Here is a 26,304-nt window from a genome sequence, read left to right as displayed (position 1 = left end):
CTGTAAAGCTCCATTCAGACGTCCGCATGATTTTTACGGATCCACTGATAGATGGATCGGATCCGCAAAACGCATCCGGACGTCTGAATGAAGCCTTACAGGGGCATGATCAATGACTGTGGTGATCACCCCATATAGACTCCCTGATCACCCCCCTGTCATTGATTACCCCCCTGTCATTGATTACCCCCCTGTAAAGCTCCATTCAGACGTCCGCATGACTTTTACGGATCCACTGATAGATGGATCGGATCCGCAAAACGCATCCGGACGTCTGAATGAAGCCTTACACGGGCGTGATCAATGACTGTGGTTATCACCCCATATAGACTCCCTGATCACCCCCCTGTCATTGATCACCACCCCCTGTCATTGATCACCCCCCCTGTCATTGATCAACCCCCCTGTCATTGATCAACCCCCCTGTCATTTATCACCCCCCTGTCATTGATCACCCCTCTGTAAGGCTCCATTCAGACATTTTTTTGGCCCAAGTTAGCGGAATTATTATTTTTTTTTCTTACAAAGTCTCATATTCCACTAACTTGTGACAAAAAATTAAATCTCGCATGAACTCACCATACCCCTCACGGAATCCAAATGCGTAAAATTTTTTAGACATTTATATTCCAGACTTCTTCTCACGCTTTAGGGCCCCTAGAATGCCAGGGCAGTATAAATACCCCACATGTGACCCCATTTCGGAAAGAAGACACCCCCAGGTATTCCGTGAGGGGCATATTGAGTCCATGAAAGATTGAAATTTTTGTCCCAAGTTAGCGGAACGGGAGACTTTGTGAGAAAAAAATAAAAAATATCAATTTCCGCTAACTTGTGCCAAAAAAAAAAAATTTCTATGAACTCGCCATGCCCCTCATTGAATACCTTGGGGTGTCTTCTTTCCAAAATGGGGTCACATGTGGGGTATTTATACTGCCCTGGCATTCTAGGGGCCCCAAAGCGTGAGAAGAAGTCTGGTATCCAAATGTCTAAAAATGCCCTCCTAAAAGGAATTTGGGCCCCTTTGCGCATCTAGGCTGCAAAAAAGTGTCACACATCTGGTATCGCCGTACTCAGGAGAAGTTGGGGAATGTGTTTTGGGGTGTCATTTTACATATACCCATGCTGGGTGAGAGAAATATCTTGGTCAAATGCCAACTTTGTATAAAAAAATGGGAAAAGTTGTCTTTTGCCAAGATATTTCTCTCACCCAGCATGGGTATATGTAAAAAGACACCCCAAAACACATTCCCCAACTTCTCCCGAGTACGGAGATACCAGATGTGTGACACTTTTTTGCAGCCTAGGTGGGCAAAGGGGACCACATTCCAAAGAGCACCTTTAGGATTTCACAGGTCATTTACCTACTTACCACACATTAGGGCCCCTGGAAAATGCCAGGGCAGTATAACTACCCCACAAGTGACCCCATTTTGGAAAGAAGACACCCCAAGGTATTCCGTGAGGGGCATGGCGAGTTCCTAGAATTTTTTATTTTTTGTCACAAGTTAGTGGAAAATGATGATTTTTTTTTTTTTTTTTTTTTTCATACAAAGTCTCATATTCCACTAACTTGTGACAAAAAATAAAAACTTCCATGAACTCACTATGCCCATCAGCGAATACCTTGGGGTCTATTCTTTCCAAAATGGGGTCACTTGTGGGGTAGGTATACTGCCCTGGTATTTTAGGGGCCCAAATGTGTGGTAAGGAGTTTGAAATCAAATTCTGTAAAAAATGACGAGTGAAATCCGAAAGGTGCTCTTTGGAATATGGGCCCCTTTGCCCACCTAGGCTGCAAAAAAGTGTCACACATCTGGTATCTCCGTACTCAGGAGAAGGTGGGGAATGTGTTTTGGGGTGTCATTTTACATATACCCATGCTGGGTGAGATAAATATCTTGGTCAAATGCCAACTTTGTATAAAAAAAATGGGAAAAGTTGTCTTTTGCCAAGATATTTCTCTCACCCAGCATGGGTATATGTAAAAAGACACCCCAAAACACATTCCCCAACTTCTCCTGAGTACGGAGATACCACATGTGTGGCACTTTTTTGCAGCCTAGGTGGGCAAAGGGGCCCATATTCCAAAGAGCACCTTTTGGATTTCACTGGTCATTTACCTACTTACCACACATTAGGGCCCCTGGAAAATGCCAGGGCAGTATAACTACCCCACAAGTGACCCCATTTTGGAAAGAAGACACCCCAAGGTATTCCGTGAGGGGCATGGCGAGTTCCTAGAATTTTTTATTTTTTGTCACAAGTTAGTGGAAAATGATGATTTTTTTTATATTTTTTTTTTTTTCATACAAAGTCTCATATTCCACTAACTTGTGACAAAAAATAAAAACTTCCATGAACTCACTATGCCCATCAGCGAATACCTTGGGGTCTCTTCTTTCCAAAATGGGGTCACTTGTGGGGTAGTTATACTGCCCTGGCATTCTAGGGGCCCAAATGTGTGGTAAGGAGTTTGAAATCAAATTCTGTAAAAAATGACGAGTGAAATCCGAAAGGTGCTCTTTGGAATATGGGCCCCTTTGCCCACCTAGGCTGCAAAAAAGTGTCACACATCTGGTATCTCCGTACTCAGGAGAAGGTGGGGAATGTGTTTTGGGGTGTCATTTTACATATACCCATGCTGGGTGAGATAAATATCTTAGTCAAATGCCAACTTTGTATAAAAAAATGGGAAAAGTTGTCTTTTGCCAAGATATTTCTCTCACCCAGCATGGGTATATGTAAAAAGACACCCCAAAACACATTCCCCAACTTCTCCTGAGTACGGAGATACCACATGTGTGGCACTTTTTTGCAGCCTAGGTGGGCAAAGGGGCCCATATTCCAAAGAGCACCTTTTGGATTTCACTGGTCATTTACCTACTTACCACACATTAGGGCCCCTGGAAAATGCCAGGGCAGTATAACTACCCCACAAGTGACCCCATTTTGGAAAGAAGACACCCCAAGGTATTCCGTGAGGGGCATGGCGAGTTCCTAGAATTTTTTATTTTTTGTCACAAGTTAGTGGAAAATGATGATTTTTTTTATATTTTTTTTTTTTCATACAAAGTCTCATATTCCACTAACTTGTGACAAAAAATAAAAACTTCCATGAACTCACTATGCCCATCAGCGAATACCTTGGGGTCTCTTCTTTCCAAAATGGGGTCACTTGTGGGGTAGTTATACTGCCCTGGCATTCTAGGGGCCCAAATGTGTGGTAAGGAGTTTGAAATCAAATTCTGTAAAAAATGACGAGTGAAATCCGAAAGGTGCTCTTTGGAATATGGGCCCCTTTGCCCACCTAGGCTGCAAAAAAGTGTCACACATCTGGTATCTCCGTATTCAGGAGGAGTTGGGGAATGTGTTTTGGGGTGTCATTTTACATATACCCATGCTGGGTGAGATAAATATCTTGGCAAAAGACAACTTTTCCCATTTTTTTATACAAAGTTGGCATTTGACCAAGATATTTATCTCACCCAGCATGGGTATATGTAAAATGACACCCCAAAACACATTCCCCAACTTCTACTGAATACGGAGATACCAGATGTGTGACACTTTTTTGCAGCCTAGGTGGGCAAAGGGGCCCACATTCCAAAGAGCACCTTTCGGATTTCACTGGTCAGTTTTTACAGAATTTGATTTCAAACTCCTTACCACACATTTGGGCCCCTAGAATGCCAGGGCAGTATAACTACCCCACAAGTGACCCCATTTTGGAAAGAAGAGACCCCAAGGTATTTCGTGATGGGCATAGTGAGTTCATGGAAGTTTTTATTTTTTGTCACAAGTTAGTGGAATATGAGACTTTGTAAGAAAAAAAAAAAAAAGAAAAAAAATCATCATTTTCCGCTAACTTGTGACAAAAAATAAAAAGTTCTATGAACTCACTATGCCCATCAGCGAATACCTTAGGGTGTGTACTTTCCGAAATGGGGTCATTTGTGGGGTGTTTGTACTGTCTGGGCATTGTAGAACCTCAGGAAACATGACAGGTGCTCAGAAAGTCAGAGCTGCTTCAAAAAGCGGAAATTCACATTTTTGTACCATAGTTTGTAAACGCTATAACTTTTACCCAAACCATTTTTTTTTTTACCCAAACATTTTTTTTTTATCAAAGACATGTAGAACAATAAATTTAGAGCAAAATTTATATATGGATGTCATTTTTTTTGCAAAATTTTACAACTGAAAGTGAAAAATGTCATTTTTTTGCAAAAAAATCGTTAAATTTCGATTAATAACAAAAAAAGTAAAAATGTCAGCAGCAATGAAATACCACCAAATGAAAGCTCTATTAGTGAGAAGAAAAGGAGGTAAAATTCATTTGGGTGGTAAGTTGCATGACCGAGCAATAAATGGTGAAAGTAGTGTAGGTCAGAAGTGTAAAAAGTGGCCTGGTCTTTCAGGGTGTTTAAGCACTGGGGGCTGAGGTGGTTAACAGTGACCTCACAGTACCCTGATGCCTTAGCAGTGAGCTCCACAGCAGTTCCTTTAATAGTGGCCCCTGCCCCCTTAAAAGTGTCCTCCACAGCGCCCTGCCCCTATAATAGTGGCCCCTGCCCCCTTATCGGTGACTTCCACAGCGCCCTGCCCCTTTAATAGTGGCCCCTGCCCCCTTATCGGTGACTTCTACAGCGCCCTGCCCCTTTAAGGCTAGAGCCAGGGGCGTAGCTATAGGGGGTGCAGAGGTAGCAGTTGCTACCGGGCCCAGGAGCCTAAGGGGCCCAAAGACCCTTGTGCAAACACTGGTATTAGAGAAAGTGTATGCAAGTTACACCTCTGGCTGGACAGAAGGGGTCAGGGCCGGTGCAAGAATTTTTGCCGCCCTAGGCAAGATAAAAATTGCCGCCCCCCCCCCCCCCCCCCCCCCTTATCAGATGATCTGCCCATATCATGACATCACATGTTCCACCCCTTTCTCAGCATTTAAATTAAAAGAGAGTTATATGTTGCAATAAAGCCCCCTATTAAGAATGGTGGAGAACATTTACCATAACTTAACCCATAACTAAAGAAACAAGCCTGGGGCGGAAAACAATAAGGGCCCCCTGCCCCCCACCCATGACACTTGATGACTTTTACAGAAGAAACTGTATATTGTGTGGCACAGTGTAGAGGTATACTGTATATTGTGTGGCACAGTGTAGCGGTATACTGTATATTGTGGGGCACAGTGTAGCGGTATACTGTATATTGTGGGGCACAGTGTAGAGGTATACTGTATATTGTGGGGCACAGTGTAGAGGTATACTGTATATTGTGGGGCACAGTGTTGCGGTATACTGTATATTGTGTGGCACAGTGTAGCGGTATACTGTATATTGTGTGGCACAGTGTAGCGGTATACTGTATATTGTGTGGCACAGTGTAGCGGTATACTGTATATTGTGGGGCACAGTGTAGAGGTATACTGTATATTGTGGGGCACAGTGTAGAGGTATACTGTATATTGTGTGGCACAGTGTAGAGGTATACTGTATATTGTAGGGCACAGTGTTGCGGTATACTGTATATTGTGTGGCACAGTGTAGAGGTATACTGTATATTGTGGGGCACAGTGTAGAGGTATACTGTATATTGTGGGGCACAGTGTAGAGGTATACTGTATATTGTGTGGCACAGTGTAGAGGTATACTGTATATTGTGTGGCACAGTGTAGCGGTATACTGTATATTGTAGGGCACAGTGTAGCGGTATACTGTATATTGTAGGGCACAGTGTAGAGGTATACTGTATATTGTGGGGCACAGTGTAGAGGTATACTGTATATTGTGGGGCACAGTGTAGAGGTATACTGTATATTGTGGGGCACAGTGTAGCGGTATACTGTATATTGTAGGGCACAGTGTAGCGGTATACTGTATATTGTGTGGCACAGTGTAGCGGTATACTGTATATTGTGTGGCACAGTGTAGCGGTATACTGTATATTGTGGGGCACAGTGTAGAGGTATACTGTATATTGTGTGGCACAGTGTAGAGGTATACTGTATATTGTGTGGCACAGTGTAGCGGTATACTGTATATTGTGGGGCACAGTGTAGCGGTATACTGTATATTGTGGGGCACAGTGTAGAGGTATACTGTATATTGTGCGGCACAGTGTAGAGGTATACTGTATATTGTGTGGCACAGTGTAGCGGTATACTGTATATTGTAGGGCACAGTGTAGCGGTATACTGTATATTGTAGGGCACAGTGTAGCGGTATACTGTATATTGTGTGGCACAGTGTAGCGGTATACTGTATATTGTGTGGCACAGTGTAGCGGTATACTGTATATAGTGGGGCACAGTGTAGAGGTATACTGTATATTGTGTGGCACAGTGTAGAGGTATACTGTATATTGTGTGGCACAGTGTAGAGGTATACTGTATATTGTGTGGCACAGTGTAGAGGTATACTGTATATTGTGTGGCACAGTGTAGAGGTATACTGTATATTGTGTGGCACAGTGTAGAGGTTTACTGTATATTGTGTGGCACAGTGTAGCGGTATACTGTATATTGTGGGGCACAGTGTAGCGGTATACTGTATATTGTGTGGCACAGTGTAGAGGTATACTGTATATTGTGGGGCACAGTGTAGAGGTATACTGTATATTGTGGGGCACAGTGTAGCGGTATACTGTATATTGTGGGGCACAGTGTAGCGGTATACTGTATATTGTGTGGCACAGTGTAGAGGTATACTGTATATTGTGTGGCACAGTGTAGCGGTATACTGTATATAGTGGGGCACAGTGTAGAGGTATACTGTATATTGTGTGGCACAGTGTAGAGGTATACTGTATATTGTGTGGCACAGTGTAGAGGTATACTGTATATTGTGTGGCACAGTGTAGAGGTATACTGTATATTGTGTGGCACAGTGTAGCGGTATACTGTATATTGTGTGGCACAGTGTAGAGGTATACTGTACATTGTGGGGCACAGTGTAGAGGTATACTGTATATTGTGGGGCACAGTGTAGAGGTATACTGTATATTGTGTGGCACAGTGTAGAGGTATACTGTATATTGTGGGGCACAGTGTAGAGGTATACTGTATATTGTGTGGCACAGTGTAGCGGTATACTGTATATTGTGGGGCACAGTGTAGAGGTATACTGTATATTGTGGGGCACAGTGTAGAGGTATACTGTATATTGTGTGGCACAGTGTAGAGGTATACTGTATATTGTGTGGCACAGTGTAGAGGTATACTGTATATTGTGGGGCACAGTGTAGAGGTATACTGTATATTGTGGAGCCCAGTGTAGCGGTATACTGTATATTGTGGGGCACAGTGTAGCGGTATACTGTATATTGTGGGGCACAGTGTAGCGGTATACTGTACATTGTGTGGCACAGTGGATGCTATATATGTATAACATAAACATATTTCACATGAAAACTTACAATTACTTGGCCCTTGGGGATCTCGGACGCCACTTCCACACTTTGGCCGGGGGCTCGGCGGAGCTGATGTTGTGTTTTATCCTAATGAGAAAGATTTCATAATAAGGATTTGAAGAAGGTGCAGAGGGATAGCAGAGCAGGGAGAGGCTGGTGCTGCTACTAGGGGGTCATACCATGGGGGAGTAATAAAGCCCACCATAATCTCCCCCCCCCCCCCAGTAGAAATAATTCTCCTTATAATGTGACAGTGCAAAAAATACCCCCTTGTAATGCCCCCAGTTGAGCTAATGCCCCATAATGTGCCAGTATAAAATACCCCTATATAGTGCCCCCCGTAAATGCCTCCATAGTGCTCCTCTCCCCCCTTTCTCCTAATGCCCCCCATAATGTACCAGTATAAAATGCCCCATATTTAGTGCCCCAGTAGATGCCCTCAGTGTCCCCCATAATTTGTAAGTATAAAATACCCCTTCTTAGTGCCCCCATAGATGAGCCCATAGTACTCCTCTCCCACCTTCCCCAAAATTCCCCACCATAATGTGTCCCAGTATAAAATGCCCCTATACAGAGCCCCCATATAAAATAGCCGTTCTTTGTGGCCTCAGTAGATGCCCCTATAGTGCCCACCAATAATGTGCCAGTAATAAGTGCCCCCAATGTGCCAGTAATAAGTGCCCTCATAGATGCCCCCCAATCATGTGCCAGTAGCCAGAGCCCCCCCCCACCATCATGTGTCAGTAACAAGAGCCCCCCCTATATCATGTGCCAGTAGCCAGAGCCCCCCCTATATCATGTGCCAGTAGCCAGAGCCCCCCTTATATCATGTGCCAGTAGCCAGAGCCCCCCCTATATCATGTGCCAGTAGCCAGAGCCCCCCCTATATCATGTGCCAGTAGCCAGAGCCCCCCTTATATCATGTGCCAGTAGCCAGAGCCCCCCCTATACTAGAGCGGCGGCGCAGCATGAGGGGCGCCGCCGGCCACTTAACAAACTTTTTTTTTTTTTCTTAAACCGGACGGTTCCGGCGCCCCCTGCTAAATTGCGCCCTGGGCGGCTGCCTAGGTCGCCTTACAGGTGGCGCCGGCCCTGGAAGGGGTTAGGTTAAGAATTTGGTATGGAGGAGGGGGGGTGCAGTTTCAATTTTTGCCTCATGCAGCACGAAGGTTTGAGGGAAAGGGGGCCCAAGCTGAACTCTTGCACCAGGGCCCATGAGCCTTTACCTACATCCCTGGCTAGGGCTAAATGATTTTGTCGTACCCATGTCGCGTAACTATTTTTATAATGATAGGCTATGGTGTCGCGCTGCCACACGCTGCGACTGCTACACGACAGTTGCAAAAAATCCATCCAAGATGGATGCATGTAGCAGCGTAGTTGTGCCCTATGTGTCGTGCAGCCCTAGCCTAATGCTGACCTACAGCAGTGAAGAAAAATGGCTGAATTGTAATGGAAACCTGGAGTAAAACTGTGTGTATGTGGAGACTAAGGGCCTGCAAGCTTCTATTTGCTGATAAGGGTCATGTGACCGTGTGTATAGCAGTTGGGATATGAAGAGAAAGACTTGCAGGCTTCTATTGGTTAATGCAGGTCATTTTTTGGGAATATCTCAGGAACGGTACGTGCTAGAGAGCTGAGACCCCCACAAGATTTATTTCCAGGTATTAAGGGATGTGTGTACCAAGTTACTCTGAAATCGATGGTTGTGTTTCTGAGTGATTGCGGAACATGCATACATACTGTGGGGTTTTGATCTGGTAGGCAGGCTGCGGACGCAGTATAGAAGCAATCACAAAATCTTTAACTTAAACAGAAAATGACCGTTCACAGTCTTGGTGTTTGTTCACATCATGCAATGTCCATAGAACAAAATCTTCCCCTGGTCAGCAGTTTTCCACCCGCAGTCCACAGCAGGCTTTGGGGGCTTGTTTCTCCGCATGCGGCTCTCAGCCCTTTAGCGCGGCACAGATTCACAGGTCCCAAAACACAGAGACTCCCCAGCTTCTCTGTCAGATGGAGGATAAACCACACCCAGCTGAGACTGCTGGCTGGGTTTTATATAGGCCAAAAAGACCCGGCCTGGAGCGTGGGGAGCAGCCACCCACCCAGCACTTTGGCTACTCCCAGTAAGAGCCGGCCCGGATCGGCTTTACAGCCATACTAACAACAAAACAGTGTCAGTCAGCACTAGCTGCCGCTGATCTTTAAAACTACCGACTCTTACCTTACCAGGGCCAGGAATCTCGGTGACACATACCTTCCATCAATGACGGCCCCTTGTGCCTTCCTACATACCTCCCCCCTTTGTTCAACCCTGAGGGGGTGAACACCCGCAAACAGTGTACCCGGGACAGGGCATCTGCGTTTCTCTGTAACCTGCCTGCCATATGTTCCACGGAAAATTTAAAGTTTTGTAATGACAAGAACCATCTGGCGACCCGAGCATTCCTCTCTTTGGCCCGGCTCATCCACTTGAGAGGGGAGTGGTCGGTCACCAGATGGAACTTTCTCCCCAAGGGGTAATAGCGGAGAGACTCGAGTGCCCACTTGATAGCCAGGCATTCTCTCTCCACTATACTGTACTGGGTCTCGGCTGGGGTGAGTTTGCGGCTCAGGAAAACAACAGGATATTCCTCCCCATTGATGTCCTGAGAGAGTACAGCTCCGAGGCCTACTTCGGAGACATCGGTCTGTACCACAAACTCCCTCTTGAAGTCATGTGTCACCAATACCGGGGACCCACACAGGGCCGACTTCAAAGCAGAGAAAGCATTTTCCGCCTGCTGATTCCATTGAACAGTCACTGACTTGTGTCCCTTCAAAAGGGCTGTCAATGGTGCGGCGACTGTAGCAAAGTGGGGGACAAACCTCATATAGTACCCCACCATTCCCAGGAACGACTTTACTTGCTGAGCAGTGACAGGTCGGGGCCAATTCCTAATTGCCTCAATTTTGTTCACCTGAGGTTTGATAATTCCTCGCCCAATTACATACCCCAGGTACTTGGTCTCTTCTAACCCTATCGCGCACTTTTTTGGGTTAGCAGATAAGCCAGCCTTCCTAAGGGAGTCCACTACAGCCTGTACTTTAGGTAGGTGACTTTCCCAGTCGGTGCTGTGGATAACGATATCGTCCAAGTACGCCGAAGCGTACCGAAGATGTGGACGGAGTACAATGTCCATGAGCCTTTGAAACGTGGCGGGAGCGCCATGTAGACCAAAGAGTAATACCTTGTACTGATACAGCCCCTCTGGTGTGAGGAACGCTGTTTTTTCCTTGGCAGCCTCCGTCAAGGATACCTGCCAGTACCCTTTGGTGAGGTCCAACACAGAAAAATACCGGGCTTGGCCTAACTTCTCAATAAGCTCATCCACTCGAGGCATGGGATATGCGTCAAACTTAGACACCTCAGTTTGCGGAAATCGTTACAGAGCTGCAATGTCCCGTCCGGCTTGCGTATTAAGACTATCGGACTGGCCCATTCACTTTGACTCCTCGATGTCACCTAGCTGGAGCATTAGCTGCACTTCCTCCGCGATGGCTTGTCACCAAGCCTCGGGTACCCGGTATGGTTTTAACCGGACTTTTGCCTGAGGCTCAGTGACAACGTCATGTCAGATTATGGACGTGCATCCAGGAAGGTCTGAGAACTCATCCGTGTTCCGACTAACGAACTCCCTGGCCTCCTGAGCCTGTTTAGAGGGGAGGCTGTCAGCAATTTTCACTGCGGCAGTCGCTTCCCCTGCTTCAGACCGAGGGGCCGAAACCGCTCCCCCTAGAAACCCTGGTCGTGGGCTGTCTTCCGTACAGGTTTCCCGATCTTTCCAGGGTTTGAGCAGATTCACATGGTACACCTGCTCCGGCTTTCGCCTCCCTGGCTGGTGTACCTTGTAATCTACCTCTCCAATTTTGTCAAGCACCTCGTATGGTCCCTGCTACCTAGCTAGGAACTTACTGTTTATGGTTGGTACCAGAACCAACACCCGATCACCCGGGTTAAAGGTCCGGACCCGAGCCTGACGATTATAGATCCTACTCTGGGCTCGCTGCGCTGCCTCCATATGCTCCCTAACCAGAGGTAACACTGTTTCCATCCGTCCCTGCATCTGGGTGACGTACTCAACAATACTTCTGTGCGGTGTGGGTTGTTGTTCCCACGCCTCTTTGGCCACGTCCAACACACCGGCGAGGGTGTCTGCTGTATAGCAGTTTGAAGGGCGAGAACCCAGTAGAGGCGAGAACCTCCTTAGACAGACCCACACGAGAAAACTTCTCCATTAACTCCTTAGCTATGAGTTTGCCTGATGTATGCTGCAGTAGCACCACCTCCGGGTACCGAGTGGCGTAGTCGAGCACAACCAAGATGTGTCTAGCAGACTTCGGTACCGGGCCTACGAGATCCATAGCGATTTGCTCAACCGGGACTTCAATAATCAGGAAATGTGGCTGGGGGCTCGTTATCTGGCAGGTTGGGCAAGACTTACAATATTCTTCTACCTCTCTGAACACACTGGGCGAGTAAAACCGCTGTATTGCATTCCCAGATGACCCCCGAGAACATGCTGGTGGGCTAACTCTAACACGAGATTGCGATAAGCCTGTGGCACCAACAACTGTTCAATGGATTCACCTCGCAGCTGGTTTACTCGATACAACATTTCTTGATGAACAGTTCGGTGTTTATTCACACATAAGGAAAAACAAAATGACCGTTCACAGTCTTGGTGTTTTGTTCACATCATGCAATGTCCATAGAACAAAATCTTCACCTGGTCAGCAGTTTTCCATCCGCAGTCCACAGCAGGCTTTAGGGGCTTGTTTCTCCGCATGCGGTTCTCAGCCCTTTAGCGCGGCACAAATTCACAGGTCCCAAAACACAGAGACTCCCCAGCTTCTCTGTCAGATGGAGGATCATCCACACCCAGCTGAGACTGCTGGCTGGGTTTTATATAGGCCAAAAGGACCCGGCCTGGAGCGTGGGGAGCTGCCACCCACCCAGCACTTTGGCTACTCCCAGTAAGAGCCGGATCGGCTTTACAGCCATACTAACAGCAAAAAAGTGTCAGTCAGCACTAGCTGCCGCTGACCCTTAAAACTACCGACTCTTACCTCCCTGAGGCCAGGAATCTCAGTGACACATACCTTCCATCAATGACGGCCCCTTGCGCCTTCCTACAATACATACACACATACATACTGTATATACGTCCTTCTTTATATATATAGATGGAGTGTTGCAAAAATACAATAAAGTTGTATTAAACAGCAGCTGGATGAGTAACAGATAATCATTGGGGTTTGAGCAGGGGAGTGGACAATCCTTTTAAGTGCATCCATTCATGAAGGTATGAGATTTTCTCTGTGTGTCTGCATCAGACATTGGGCCAAGAAACAGATTTCATATAAAGGAGAAGGTCCTGTCAACACGATAAGTCACTGTATAGTTGGCGGTGTAGTTATACAAACGGACATGTGATGTTGCCTGTAGCGACCCATCAAGGAACGTGCGCTAAAATCCTCTGCACATGGCGTCTGTTGACGGAGCTGACCTCTGACCTTGTATCTGACTGGTAAATATTGGCTGACCGTGAGGTAAACTGCTAAATACACAACGGAATGGAGTGCTGTGTTGTCCTCTGAGGTGTATCACACAGGCCTAGATACACAATCTGAAGGGACGGTATCAGACAAAATAGACTTAAATACAACAGCTCAGCAGACAGTATCACCCATGATAGGATTAGATACACAGATCAGCAGACTGTATCACACAGGATAGGATTAGATACACAGCTCAGCAGACAGTATCACACAGCATAGGATTAGATACACAGCTCAGCAGACAGTATCACACAGGATATGATTAGATACACAGCTCAGCAGTCAGTATCACACAGGATAGGATTAGATACACAGCCCAGCAGACTATCACACAGGATCGGATTAGATACACAGCTCAGCAGACAGTATCACACAGGATAGGATTAGATACACAGCCCAGCAGACAGTATCACACAGGATCGGATTAGATACACAGCTCAGCAGACAGTATCACACAGCATAGGATTAGATACACAGCTCAGCAGACAGTATCACACAGGATAGGATTAGATACACAGCCCAGCAGACAGTATCACACAGGATCGGATTAGATACACAGCTCAGCAAGCAGTATCACACAGGATAGGATTAGATACACAGCTCAGCAAACTGTATCACACAGGATAGGATTAGATACACAGCTCAGCAGACAGTATCACACAGGATAGGATTAGATACATAGCTCTGCAGGCAGTATCATACAGGATAGGATTAGATACACAGCTCAGCAGACAGTATCACACAGGATAGGATTAGATACACAGCCCAGCAGACAGTATCACACAGGATCGGATTAGATACATAGCTCAGCAGACAGTATCACACAGGATAGGATTACACATGTTGTCGCCCGGATAGCATCATCTCCCTGTTCTTATTGGAGTTGTGATGTCATAATTTTCCTGTTGTGTGCTGCCATATTATTTATTTGTTGGGTGTCCTGTATATCAGACTTGTCTAGGAAGAAATTGTCTGGTGGTGCCTACTGTCTGCACAGTCCAGTGTGTGGCAGGTATAGCAGCAAGAGTGGTGGTGTTTATCAGAGAGATAAATAACTTGTGTGGGCGGGAGATGAACGGTGACATCACCTGCAGAGAACAGATGGCAGATTATTATCATTAGAGGAATATTTATATGGACATTTCCTAGAGTGTTAACTGTTGGACTGTGCTCCCCAGCCATAAATCATTGGGGAGAAAGTGGTACTGTGCAGTGTCCATATATACAGAGTAAGAGCAGATACCGAGGATTACACCCAGTATACAGGAGAAGTGGTACTGTGCAGTGTCCATATATATACAGAGTAAGAGCTGATACTGAGGATTACACCCAGTATACAGGAGAAGTGGTACTGTGCAGTGTCCATATATACAGAGTAAGAGCAGATACCGAGGATTACACCCAGTATACAGGAGAAGTGGTACTGTGCAGTGTCCATATATACAGAGTAAGAGCAGATACCGAGGATTACACCCAGTATACAGGAGAAGTGGTACTGTGCAGTGTCCATATATATACAGAGTAAGAGCTGATACTGAGGAACTCTTTTTTAATTTTATACAAAAATACAAAAACGTTGCCATAAAAGTACACTGCTCAAAAAAATAAAGGGAACACAAAAATAACACGTCCTAGATCTGAATTAATTAAATATTTTTCTGAAATACTTTGTTCTTTACATAGTTGAATGTGCTGACAACAAAATCACACAAAAAAAAAAATGGAAATCAAATTTTTTTAACCCATGGAGGTCTGGATTTTGAGTCACACTCAAAATTAAAGTGGAAAAACACACTACAGGCTGATCCAACTTTGATGTAATGTCCTTAAAACAAGTCAAAATGAGGCTCAGTAGTGTGTGTGGCCTCCACGTGCCTGTATGACCTCCCTACAACGCCTGTGCATGCTCCTGATGAGGTGGCGGACGGTCTCCTGAGGGATCTCCTCCCAGACCTGGACTAAAGCATCTGCCAACTCCTGGACAGTCTGTGGTGCAACGTGACGTTGGTGGATAGAGCGAGACATGATGTCCCAGATATGCTCAATTGGATTCAGGTCTGGGGAACGGGCGGGCCAGTCCATAGCATCAATGCCTTCGTCTTGCAGGAACTGCTGACACACTCCAGCCACATGAGGTCTAGCATTGTCTTGCATTAGAAGGAACCCAGGGCCAACTGCACCAGCATATGGTCTCACAAGGGGTCTGAGGATCTCATCTCGGTACCTAATGGCAGTCAGGCTACCTCTGGCGAGCACATGGAGGGCTGTGCGGCCCTCCAAAGAAATGCCACCCCACACCATTACTGACCCAATGCCAAACCGGTCATGCTGGAGGATGTTGCAGGCAGCAGAACGTTCTCCACGGCGTCTCCAGACTCTGTCACGTCTGTCACATCTGCTCAGTGTGAACCTGCTTTCATCTGTGAAGAGCACAGGGCGCCAGTGGCGAATTTGCCAATCTTGCTGTTCTCTGGCAAATGCCAAACGTCCTGCACGGTGTTGGGCTGTAAGCACAACCCCCACCTGTGGACATCGGGCCCTCATATCACCCTCATGAAGTCTGTTTCTGACCGTTTGAGCAGACACATGCACATTTGTGGCCTTCTGGAGGTCATTTTGCAGGGCTCTGGCAGTGCTCCTCCTGTTCCTCCTTGCACAAAGGCGGAGGTAGCGGTCCTGCTGCTGGGTTGTTGCCCTCTTACGGCCTCCTCCACGTCTCCTGATGTACTGGCCTGTCTCCTGGTAGCGCCTCCATGCTCTGGACACTACGCTGACAGACACAGCAAACCTTCTTGCCACAGCTCGCATTGATGTGCCATCCTGGATAAGCTGCACTACCTGAGCCACTTGTGTGGGTTGTAGACTCTGTCTCATGCTACCACTAGAGTGAAAGCACCGCCAGCATTCAAAAGTGACCAAAACATCAGCCAGGAAGCATAGGAACTGAGAAGTGGTCTGTGGTCACCACCTGCAGAACCACTCCTTTATTGGGGGTGTCTTGCTAATTGCCTATAATTTCCACCTGTTGTCATTTGCACAACAGGATGTGAGATTGATTGTCACTCAGTGTTGCTTCCTAAGTGGACAGTTTGATTTCACAGAAGTGTGATTGACTTGGAGTTACATTGTGTTGTTTAAGTGTTCCCTTTATTTTTTTGAGCAGTGTATATACACTTACCCTACTGGCCCAACTACATGCATACTATCTCATTCATACCTACTAAAAAAAAATGGAGAAAATGAAACCTAGCCTAACGTAAACATCCGATCCGGCTGAGCCCCGACTATATACAAATTTATACAAATTGCTCAGAACAGAAAATAAATTACAACTTCTTACGATAAAAAATAATAAACATAAAATAATCATAATAGAAATATCAAATAACTATAATAATTTTTTATTTATTTATTTATTTTAATATTTTTTTTATATATATATATATTTTTTTTTATTTTTTTTATTTTATATTACACACATATATGAGAAAACACAAACCTATACTATCCCTACCAATCTATCTATCCCATCACCTTCACCCAGGGCCAACCTCCGCCTCTTGTCCCTCCATGAGGCCAGCCCTTCCTCCACCACCCACACCCAGCCCCTCGCCTCATGTCCTCCTATGTCCGCATAGTCCAGGGCTGGATGCAGGCCTCCCCACACAAAAATATAAACCCCCCCATCCCACCCAACCTAACTACACCCCACTTACCCTATCATACAATATATAACAACCATATCAATCTCTACAAACCAATTGTATTAAAATCCACCCGAAGGCCCGAGTTCAGTCATTTGCAAACCTTTCTTCAAAAACTCATCTTAAATACAAAACAAAAACCTAATGTGAAAGCCTCAGCCCAACACCAGGAAAAGTGCTGCTGAGGCTAAGGCACATCAAAGGTGAAGCCTCTCCAGAGGTAAGAGACCCCATCCGTACCCACCTTCTCGCACTCAAGAGAGCGAACCTTCCCCAGGTCACCTATAATGTTCCTACACACCTCTTCCACAGGGAGGACTTTCGGCTGGGTTGAAACTAAACACCGTGCGTTCCATGTGAAGTACCTGATCACTATGCTAACTATAAAAGCTGTGCATGGGTCCCTTCCTCCCAAACCTTTGAATGCTCCATAAGCCCATTCTGCATAGGAGAGGTTGGCTAGCCTAGGCCAGCCAATGGATGCACCCACCCGTTTGTATACCTCTGTATTAAAGGGACACTGAAGCAGGAAGTGCTCCATACTTTCCAGTATGTCGCCACACTCCTCCCGGGGATAACCCCTTTCATCAGAGTTCCTGTACTTCAAGTTGTCCCTTACATACAGCTTCCCGTGAAAGCAGCGCCAAGCCAAGTCCCAAAACTTCAAGGGGATCCTTGCCGAATTTAACAACTGTAACCCCTTGTCTAGATCCCAGCTTGGGCAATCCTTAAGGGCCAGGGGCTTCCGGAAGTGGGTCAACAAGACCCTCTCGTCAAGGGATCTCCTTGACTGGTTCTTGATTTCCCTCACTCCCAAACCCCACCGGCGGATCACCTTCAGAATCGGGGTGACATAAGCCGGAAGATATCCGTGAGGTGTACGCAAATCCTTCACTTGCCCTCCTGTCTCCCACTCCTGGAAGAAAGGCCGAAACCAACCCCTGCAAGAGACTACCCACAGGTTGATCTTAACAAAGGTGTTCACAAGGAACACCACGGGGTTGACCATACCCAACCCCCCTAATCTCCTCGTACGGTATGTCACCTCTCTCTTGACTAGGTTCAGCCTATTCCCCCATAACAGTTGGAAGAACAGACTGTAAACCCGAGTCCAGAGAGGTTCTGGCAAGACACATACACTGGCCAAATAGATAAGCAAAGGGAGAAGGTAAGTCTTGATCAGGTTCACCCTTTCCCTGAAGGTCAAAGACCAACCCTTCCACTGGTCAACCTTCTGAGCGGCGATCGCAAGCCTGCTGTCCCAATTTTGGGTGGGATAATCCCCATGGCCGAATTGAACGCCTAGGACTTTGGCTGACGACTGGGGCTCTGGGAGGGTGTCCGGGAGACCGAAAGATGGATCACTCCCTCCCAGCCAGAGACTCTCACACTTATCCCGGTTAATCACGGACCCGGAGACTTCCGAGTAGCGTTCTACCTCCGACATCACGTATTCCGCCTCCCCTCCCGAGGACACGAAAACAGTGACGTCATCGGCATACGCCACCACCCTCAGAGTGGCTTCTGGCTCCCCCAGACTCATCCTGACTCCCGCTAACGGTCCTCGATCAATCCTCCAATTTGGGATTGGCTTGTAGCTATTGGAGGAAGTTGTCGTATCCTGCCGCCGGAGGATAACTCAAATCCGCCACACGTGTGTGCTTACGTTTTCCCCGTGAGGGACTGTATTTATCCTGGGGAGGGTCACCAGTAGTAAACACCTGTCTATACAACACTGTAATATATAATAAAAGGAGCATCCAGCGCCCCCCGTGTAGTGAGGTGGTACATGGTGCCAGGCAGTGGGCAAGCCATGCAGGGCCTCGGCACTTGGTCATGTGTTTCAGATAAACCAGTCTCTGTGGAGGGATGATTACATAATGAAATGTAGTCTAAGACTTTCTGTGACTTGTCCTCACTCTCCGACAGGTCGACAAGTGGAACCGACACGACCAGAAGTTTCTTGAAGCTGTAGAAAAGGGCGACACCAAGAAAATCTCTTCCCTCCTGTCTAAGAAGCAGATCAGAGCGACCAAGACCGGGCCCAGCGGACAGTCAGCGTGAGTACATGTACCCAACATACAAAGATCAGCATGTAGATTAGATACACCGCTCAGCAGAGAGTATCACACAGGATAGGATTAGATACACAGCTCAGCAGACAGTATCACACAGGATAGGATTAGATACACAGCTCAGCAGTCAGTATCACACAGGATAGGATTAGATACACAGCTCAGCAGGCAGTATCACACAGGATAGGATTAGATACACAGCTCAGCAGAGAGTATCACACAGGATAGGATTAGATACACAGCTCAGCAGAGAGTATCACACAGGATAGGATTAGATACACAGCTCAGTAGACAGTATCACACAGGATAGGATTAGATACACAGCTCAGCAGTCAGTATCACACAGGATAGGATTAGATACACAGCTCAGCAGGCAGTATCACACAGGATAGGATTAGATACACAGCTCAGCAGACAGTATCACACAGGATAGGATTAGATACACAGCTCAGCAGTCAGTATCACACAGGACAGGATTAGATACACAGCTCAGCAGACAGTATCACACAGGATAGGATTAGATACACGGCTCAGCAGTCAGTATCACACAGGATAGGATTAGATACACAGCTCAGCAGGCAGTATCACACAGGATAGGATTAGATACACAGCTCAGCAGACAGTATCACACAGGATAGGATTAGATACACAGCTTAGCAGACAGTATCACACAGGATAGGATTAGATACACAGCTCAGCAGTCAGTATCACACAGGACAGGATTAGATACATAGCTCAGCAGACAGTATCACACAGGATAGGATCAGATACACAGCTCAGCAGACAGTATCACACAGGATAGGATTAGATACACAGCTCAGCAGACTGTATCACACAGGACAGGATTAGATACACAGCTCAGCAGACAGTATCACACAGGATAGGATTAGATACACAGCTCAGCAGACAGTATCACACAGGATAGGATTAGATACACAGCTCAGCAGTCAGTATCACACAGGATAGGATTAGATACACAGCTCAGCAGTCAGTATCACACAGGATAGGATTAGATACACAGCTCAGCAGACAGTATCACACAGGATGGGATTAGATACACGGCTCAGCAGACAGTATAACACAGGATAGGATTAGATACACAGCTCAGCAGGCAGTATCACACAGGATAGGATTAGATACACAGCTCAGCAGACAGTATCACACAGGATAGGATTAGATACACAGCTCAGCAGACAGTATCACACAGGATAGGATTAGATACACAGCTCAGCAGTCAGTATCACACAGGACAGGATTAGATACATAGCTCAGCAGACAGTATCACACATGATAGGATTAGATACACAGCTCAGCAGACAGTATCACACAGGATAGGATCAGATACACAGCTCAGCAGACTATCACACAGGACAGGATTAGATACACAGCTCAGCAGACAGTATCACACAGGATAGGATTAGATACACAGCTCAGCAGACAGTATCACACAGGATAGGATTTGATACACAGCTCAGCAGTCAGTATCACACAGGATAGGATTAGATACACAGCTCAGCAGACAGTATCACACAGGACAGGATTAGATACACAGCTCAGCAGTCAGTATCACACAGGATAGGATTTGATACATAGCTCAGCAGACAGTATCACACAGGATAGGATTAGATACATAGCTCAGCAGACTGTATCACACAGGATAAGATTAGATACACAGCTCAGCAGTCAGTATCACACAGGACAGGATTAGATACACAGCTCAGCAGACGGTATCACACATGATAGGATTAGATACACAGCTCAGCAGACAGTATCACACAGGATAGGATTAGATACACAGCTCAGCAGACAGTATCACACAGGATAGGATTAGATACACAGCTCAGCAGACGGTATCACACAGGATAGGATTAGATACACAGCTCAGCAGACGGTATCACACATGATAGGATTAGATACACAGCTCAGCAGACAGTATCACACAGGATAGGATTAGATACACAGCTCAGCAGTCAGTATCACACAGGACAGGATTAGATACACGGCTCAGCAGACGGTATCACACATGATAGGATTAGATACACAGCTCAGCAGACAGTATCACACAGGATAGGATTAGATACACAGCTCAGCAGACAGTATCACACAGGATAGGATTAGATACACAGCTCAGCAGACGGTATCACACAGGATAGGATTAGATACACAGCTCAGCAGACGGTATCACACATGATAGGATTAGATACACAGCTCAGCAGACAGTATCACACAGGATAGGATTAGATACACAGCTCAGCAGACAGTATCACACAGGATAGGATTAGATACACAGCTCAGCAGATTGTATCACACAGGATAGGATTAGATACACAGCTCAGCAGACAGTATCACACAGGATAGGATTAGATACACAGCTCAGCAGACAGTATCACACAGGATAGGATTAGATACACAGCTCAGCAGATAGTATCACACAGGATAGGATTAGATACACTGCTCAGCGGTCAGTATCACATAGGATAGGATTAGATACACAGCTCAGCGGTCAGACCTCTGAGGGATTATTTAGAGTTGTGTCGGGCTGGAGATTATATTGGATGACCATAACTAATGCATAAATGTGTGATTGTATAACTTTATTTATAAATAACACTGACACAAACATGACTAGACATGGAGGCACCGAAAGCAACCAATCAGAGTCCAGCTTTCATGTTCTGACCAGCAGTGGAATGATGGGAGCTGGAATGTGACTGGCTGCTCGGTGGCAGCCATGATCAGTGGTCGGCACTACGGTCTGGTGCCCATAATGATACAACAGTATTTTTCAGCAAGTGATAGTCATCTCTGTGCGATGCCCGGGCTTTATTACTTGTCTCGTCTCCATGGTAACTGTTTCCTGTCATACATAATATCGCCCATTTTGTCCTCCCAGCATGTTTGTGGTTAACGAGGGAAATCTGTAGCCACAGGATGGAAAGAAATAGTCAGACGTGACAGATAATATGTGGTGGCGCTTACAGTGGCACAGACTAGCAAAATAACCCTTGTGCCTGTTTTTCTAAAACGTCTAAGTAAGAATTAGAGGTGACGCTCCTGTAAAACCATTAGGGCGAGTGTGATGTTGTTGTCGTCCTGCATTCTTCCGTGGTGGAATGTGCGGTCAGACACACCCAGATGTGCGTGTCCCACCAGACGCGTGCTGCCAGTAATTAATCAAGTGTGTGGATTAGTAATGTCTGGTGGCGCTCTGCTATTGTCAGCCGGCCCGCTGGGCATACTCTCGTCTGTAGGTGATGTTAGCACGGCCACTTGTCGAATTCTGTGTTTCTCTCCAGAATGGCAGCTCAAGGGGGTGTCCTTTCTGCTGCAGCTCTCTCCCTAACACAGCTCGGGGGGGGGGGGGGGGACCTTTCTGCTGCAGCTCTCTCCCTATCACAGCTCGGGGGGAGTGTCCTTTCTGCTGCAGCTCTGTCCCTATCACAGCTCGGGGGGAGTGTCCTTTCTGCTGCAGCTCTCTCCCTATCACAGCTCGGGGGGAGTGTCCTTTCTGCTGCAGCTCTCTCCCTATCACAGCTCGGGGGGAGTGTCCTTTCTGCTGCAGATCTCTCCCTATCACAGCCCAGGGGGATTGTCCTTTCTGCTGCAGATCTCTCCCTATCACAGCCCAGGGGGAGTGTCCTTTCTGCTGCAGCTCTCTCCCTATCACAGCTCGGGGGTAGTGTCCTTTCAGCTGCATCTCTCTCCCTATCACAGCCCAGGGGGTGTGTCCATTGTGCTGTAGCTCTCTCCCTATCACAGCCCAGGGGGAGTGTCCTTTCTGCTGCAGCTTTCTCCCTATCACAGCCCAGGGGGAGTGTCCATTGTGCTGTAGCTTTCTCCCTATCACAGCCCAGGTGGCGTGTCCTTTCTGCTGTAGCTCTCTCCCTATCACTGCTCAAGGGGTTTGTCCATTGTGCTGTAGCTCTCTCCCTTTCACAGCCCAGGGGGTGTGTCCATTGTGCTGTAGCTTTCTCCCTATCACAGCCCAGGGGGCGTGTCCTTTCTGCTGTAGCTCTCTCCCTATCACTGCTCAAGGGGTGTGTCCATTGTGCTGTAGCTCTCTCCCTATCACAGCCCAGGGGGAGTGTCCTTTCTGCTGTAGCTCTCTCCCTATCACAGCCCAGGGGGTGTGTCCTTTCTGCTGTAGCTCTCTCCCTGTAACTGACACAGCTTCTAACAGAAGGTGGCAGTTGAAGATTTAAACTAAGCACGTGTGACCACCTCAGCAAGGTGGACAAGAAATAAGGAAAAGAACAAACAGCAGGTGGCGCTCTACTGATACATTTTATTAATTAGCTCAGTGGCTATACTAAATTTTTAATTACATGCAATTGCAAAAGTATTCAGATGCAGGTGCTGGTTTGTAATCAGTTTTGTGTCACAGGCCGTTGTCTCGCTGGGTGAGTTCACCTCCCGGTAGCGGACTCCAGCGCTCTGCACAGCAGTCTCTAGTGGCCTAGGCCCAGACCTCGGCGCTCTCTCTACTCTTCATGGTGGTCCTCCACCTACCGAGCTGTGGTGCAGCAGCTCCCCCCACCTCACGGACCCCCGCCCCTCCGGCAGGTTGGCATTCAGGAACGCCATTCCTGGGGCTGACTACACTATTTACTGGTGCACAGTGCTCCTGTATACCGTCTGTGCGTTCCCTGTGGTTGCACCTCCTTACGGCTGTCCCCCGCCTCTTCTCTTGCAGGTTCCATCTTGCTGCCTCCCGGGGACTTGCAGACTGTGTCAGCGTCATCTTATCCCATAAGGTGGAGATCAATGCCAAGACTGATGATGGTAACTGCCACCTGTCCCCCCATCTCCCCGTGTGTCACTGTTATTACTGTCCCCCCATCTCCCCGTGTGTCACTGTTATTACTGTCCTCCCATCTCCCCGTGTGTCACTGTTATTACTGTCCTCCCATCTCCCCGTGTGTCACTGTTATTACTGTCCCCCCATCTCCCCGTGTGTCACTGTTATTACTGTCCCCCCATCTCCCCGTGTGTCACTGTTATTACTGTCCCCCCATCTCCCCGTGTGTCACTGTTATTACTGTCCCCCATCTCCCCGTGTGTCACTGTTATTACTGTCCCCCATCTCCCCGTGTGTCACTGTTATTACTGTCCCCCATCTCCCCGTGTGTCACTGTTATTACTGTCCCCCATCTCCCCGTGTGTCACTGTTATTACTGTCCTCCCATCTCCCCGTGTGTCACTGTTATTACTGTCCTCCCATCTCCCCGTGTGTCACTGTTATTACTGTCCCCCCATCTCCCCGTGTGTCACTGTTATTACTGTCCCCCCATCTCCCCGTGTGTCACTGTTATTACTGTCCCCCCATCTCCCCGTGTGTCACTGTTATTACTGTCCCCCATCTCCCCGTGTGTCACTGTTATTACTGTCCCCCATCTCCCCGTGTGTCACTGTTATTACTGTCCCCCATCTCCCCGTGTGTCACTGTTATTACTGTCCCCCATCTCCCCGTGTGTCACTGTTATTACTGTCCTCCCATCTCCCCGTGTTTCACTGTTATTACTGTCCTCCCATCTCCCCGTGTGTCACTGTTATTACTGTCCCCCCATCTCCCCGTGTGTCACTGTTATTACTGTCCCCCCATCTCCCCGTGTGTCACTGTTATTACTGTCCCCCCATCTCCCCGTGTGTCACTGTTATTACTGTCCCCCATCTCCCCGTGTGTCACTGTTATTACTGTCCCCCATCTCCCCGTGTGTCACTGTTATTACTGTCCCCCATCTCCCCGTGTGTCACTGTTATTACTGTCCCCCATCTCCCCGTGTGTCACTGTTATTACTGTCCCCCATCTCCCCGTGTGTCACTGTTATTACTGTCCCCCATCTCCCCGTGTGTCACTGTTATTACTGTCCCCCCATCTCCCCGTGTGTCACTGATATTACTGTCCCCCATCTCCCCGTGTGTCACTGTTATTACTGTCCCCCATCTCCCCGTGTGTCACTGTTATTACTGTCCCCCATCTCCCCGTGTGTCACTGTTATAACTGTCCCCCATCTCCCCGTGTGTCACTGTTATTACTGTCCCCCCCATCTCCCCGTGTGTCACTGTTATTACTGTCCCCCCATCTCCCCGTGTGTCACTGTTATTACTGTCCCCCCATCTCCCCGTGTGTCACTGTTATTACTGTCCCCCATCTCCCCGTCTGTCACTGTTATTACTGTCCCCCATCTCCCCGTGTGTCACTGTTATTACTGTCCCCTCATCTCCCTGTGTGTCACTGTTATTACTGTCCCCCCATCTCCCCGTGTGTCACTGTTATTACTGTCCCCCATCTCCACGTGTGTCACTGTTATTACTGTCCCCCCATCTCCCCCTGTGTCACTGTTATTAATGTCCCCCCATCTCCCCGTGTGTCACTGTTATTACTGTCCCCCCATCTCCCCGTGTGTCACTGTTATTATTCTCTCCGTGTGTCACTGTTATTACTGTCCCCCCATCTCCCCGTGTGTCACTGTTATTACTGTCCCCCCATCTCCCCGTGTGTCACTGTTATTAATGTCCTCCCATCTCCCCGTGTGTCACTGTTATTACTGTCCCCCATCTCCCCGTGTGTCACTGTTATTACTGTCCCCTCATCTCCCTGTGTGTCACTGTTATTACTGTCCCCCCATCTCCCCGTGTGTCACTGTTATTACTGTCCCCCCATCTCCCCGTGTGTCACTGTTATTATTCTCCCCGTGTGTCACTGTTATTACTGTCCCCCATCTCCCCGTGTGTCACTGTTATTACTGTCCCCCCATCTCCCCGTGTGTCACTGTTATTACTGTCCCCCCATCTCCCCGTGTGTCACTGCCATTACTGTCCCCCCATCTCCCCGTGTGTCACTGTTATTACTGTCCCCCCATCTCCCTGTGTGTCACTGTTATTACTGTCCCCATCTCCCCGTGTGTCACTGTTATTACTGTCCACCCATCTCCCCGTGTGTCACTGTTATTACTGTCCCCCCATCTCCCCGTGTGTCACTGCCATTACTGTCCCCCCATCTCCCCGTGTGTCACTGCCATTACTGTCCCCCCATCTCCCCGTGTGTCACTGTTATTACTGTCCACCCATCTCCCCGTGTGTCACTGCCATTACTGTCCCCCCATCTCCCCGTGTGTCACTGTTATTACTGTCCCCCCATCTCCCCGTGTGTCACTGCCATTACTGTCCCCCCATCTCCCCGTGTGTCACTGCCATTACTGTCCCCCCATCTCCCCGTGTGTCACTGTTATTACTGTCCCCCCATCTCCCCGTGTGTCACTGCCATTACTGTCCCCCCATCTCCCCGTGTGTCACTGTTATTACTGTCCCCCCATCTCCCTGTGTGTCACTGTTATTACTGTCCCCATCTCCCTGTGTGTCACTGTTATTACTGTCCCCCCATCTCCCCGTGTGTCACTGCCATTACTGTCCCCCCATCTCCCCGTGTGTCACTGCCATTACTGTCCCCCCATCTCCCCGTGTGTCACTGCCATTACTGTCCCCCCATCTCCCCGTGTGTCACTGCCATTACT

At 47.5% G+C, this 26,304-nt stretch overlaps 1 protein-coding gene across 2 annotated transcripts in view; it reads left to right on the top strand.

The window, feature by feature from the left end:
* ANKRD35 (ankyrin repeat domain 35) overlaps positions 1-26,304 on the top strand; it is an 87,288-nt gene that overhangs the window by 52,161 nt on the left and 8,823 nt on the right. For both annotated transcript variants that reach the window (XM_040411541.1, XM_040411542.1), the window contains exons 2-3: positions 18,645-18,775; positions 23,484-23,572. In XM_040411541.1, coding sequence (XP_040267475.1) covers positions 18,645-18,775; positions 23,484-23,572 — 220 coding nt within the window. The remainder of the gene's footprint in view (positions 1-18,644; positions 18,776-23,483; positions 23,573-26,304) is intronic.

This window comes from Bufo bufo, chromosome 11 (genome assembly GCF_905171765.1).
Source record: "Bufo bufo chromosome 11, aBufBuf1.1, whole genome shotgun sequence".
Lineage (NCBI taxonomy): Eukaryota > Metazoa > Chordata > Amphibia > Anura > Bufonidae > Bufo > Bufo bufo.
The sequence above is the reverse complement of the archived record's forward strand: the minus strand, read 5'-3'. Positions and strand labels throughout refer to the sequence as shown.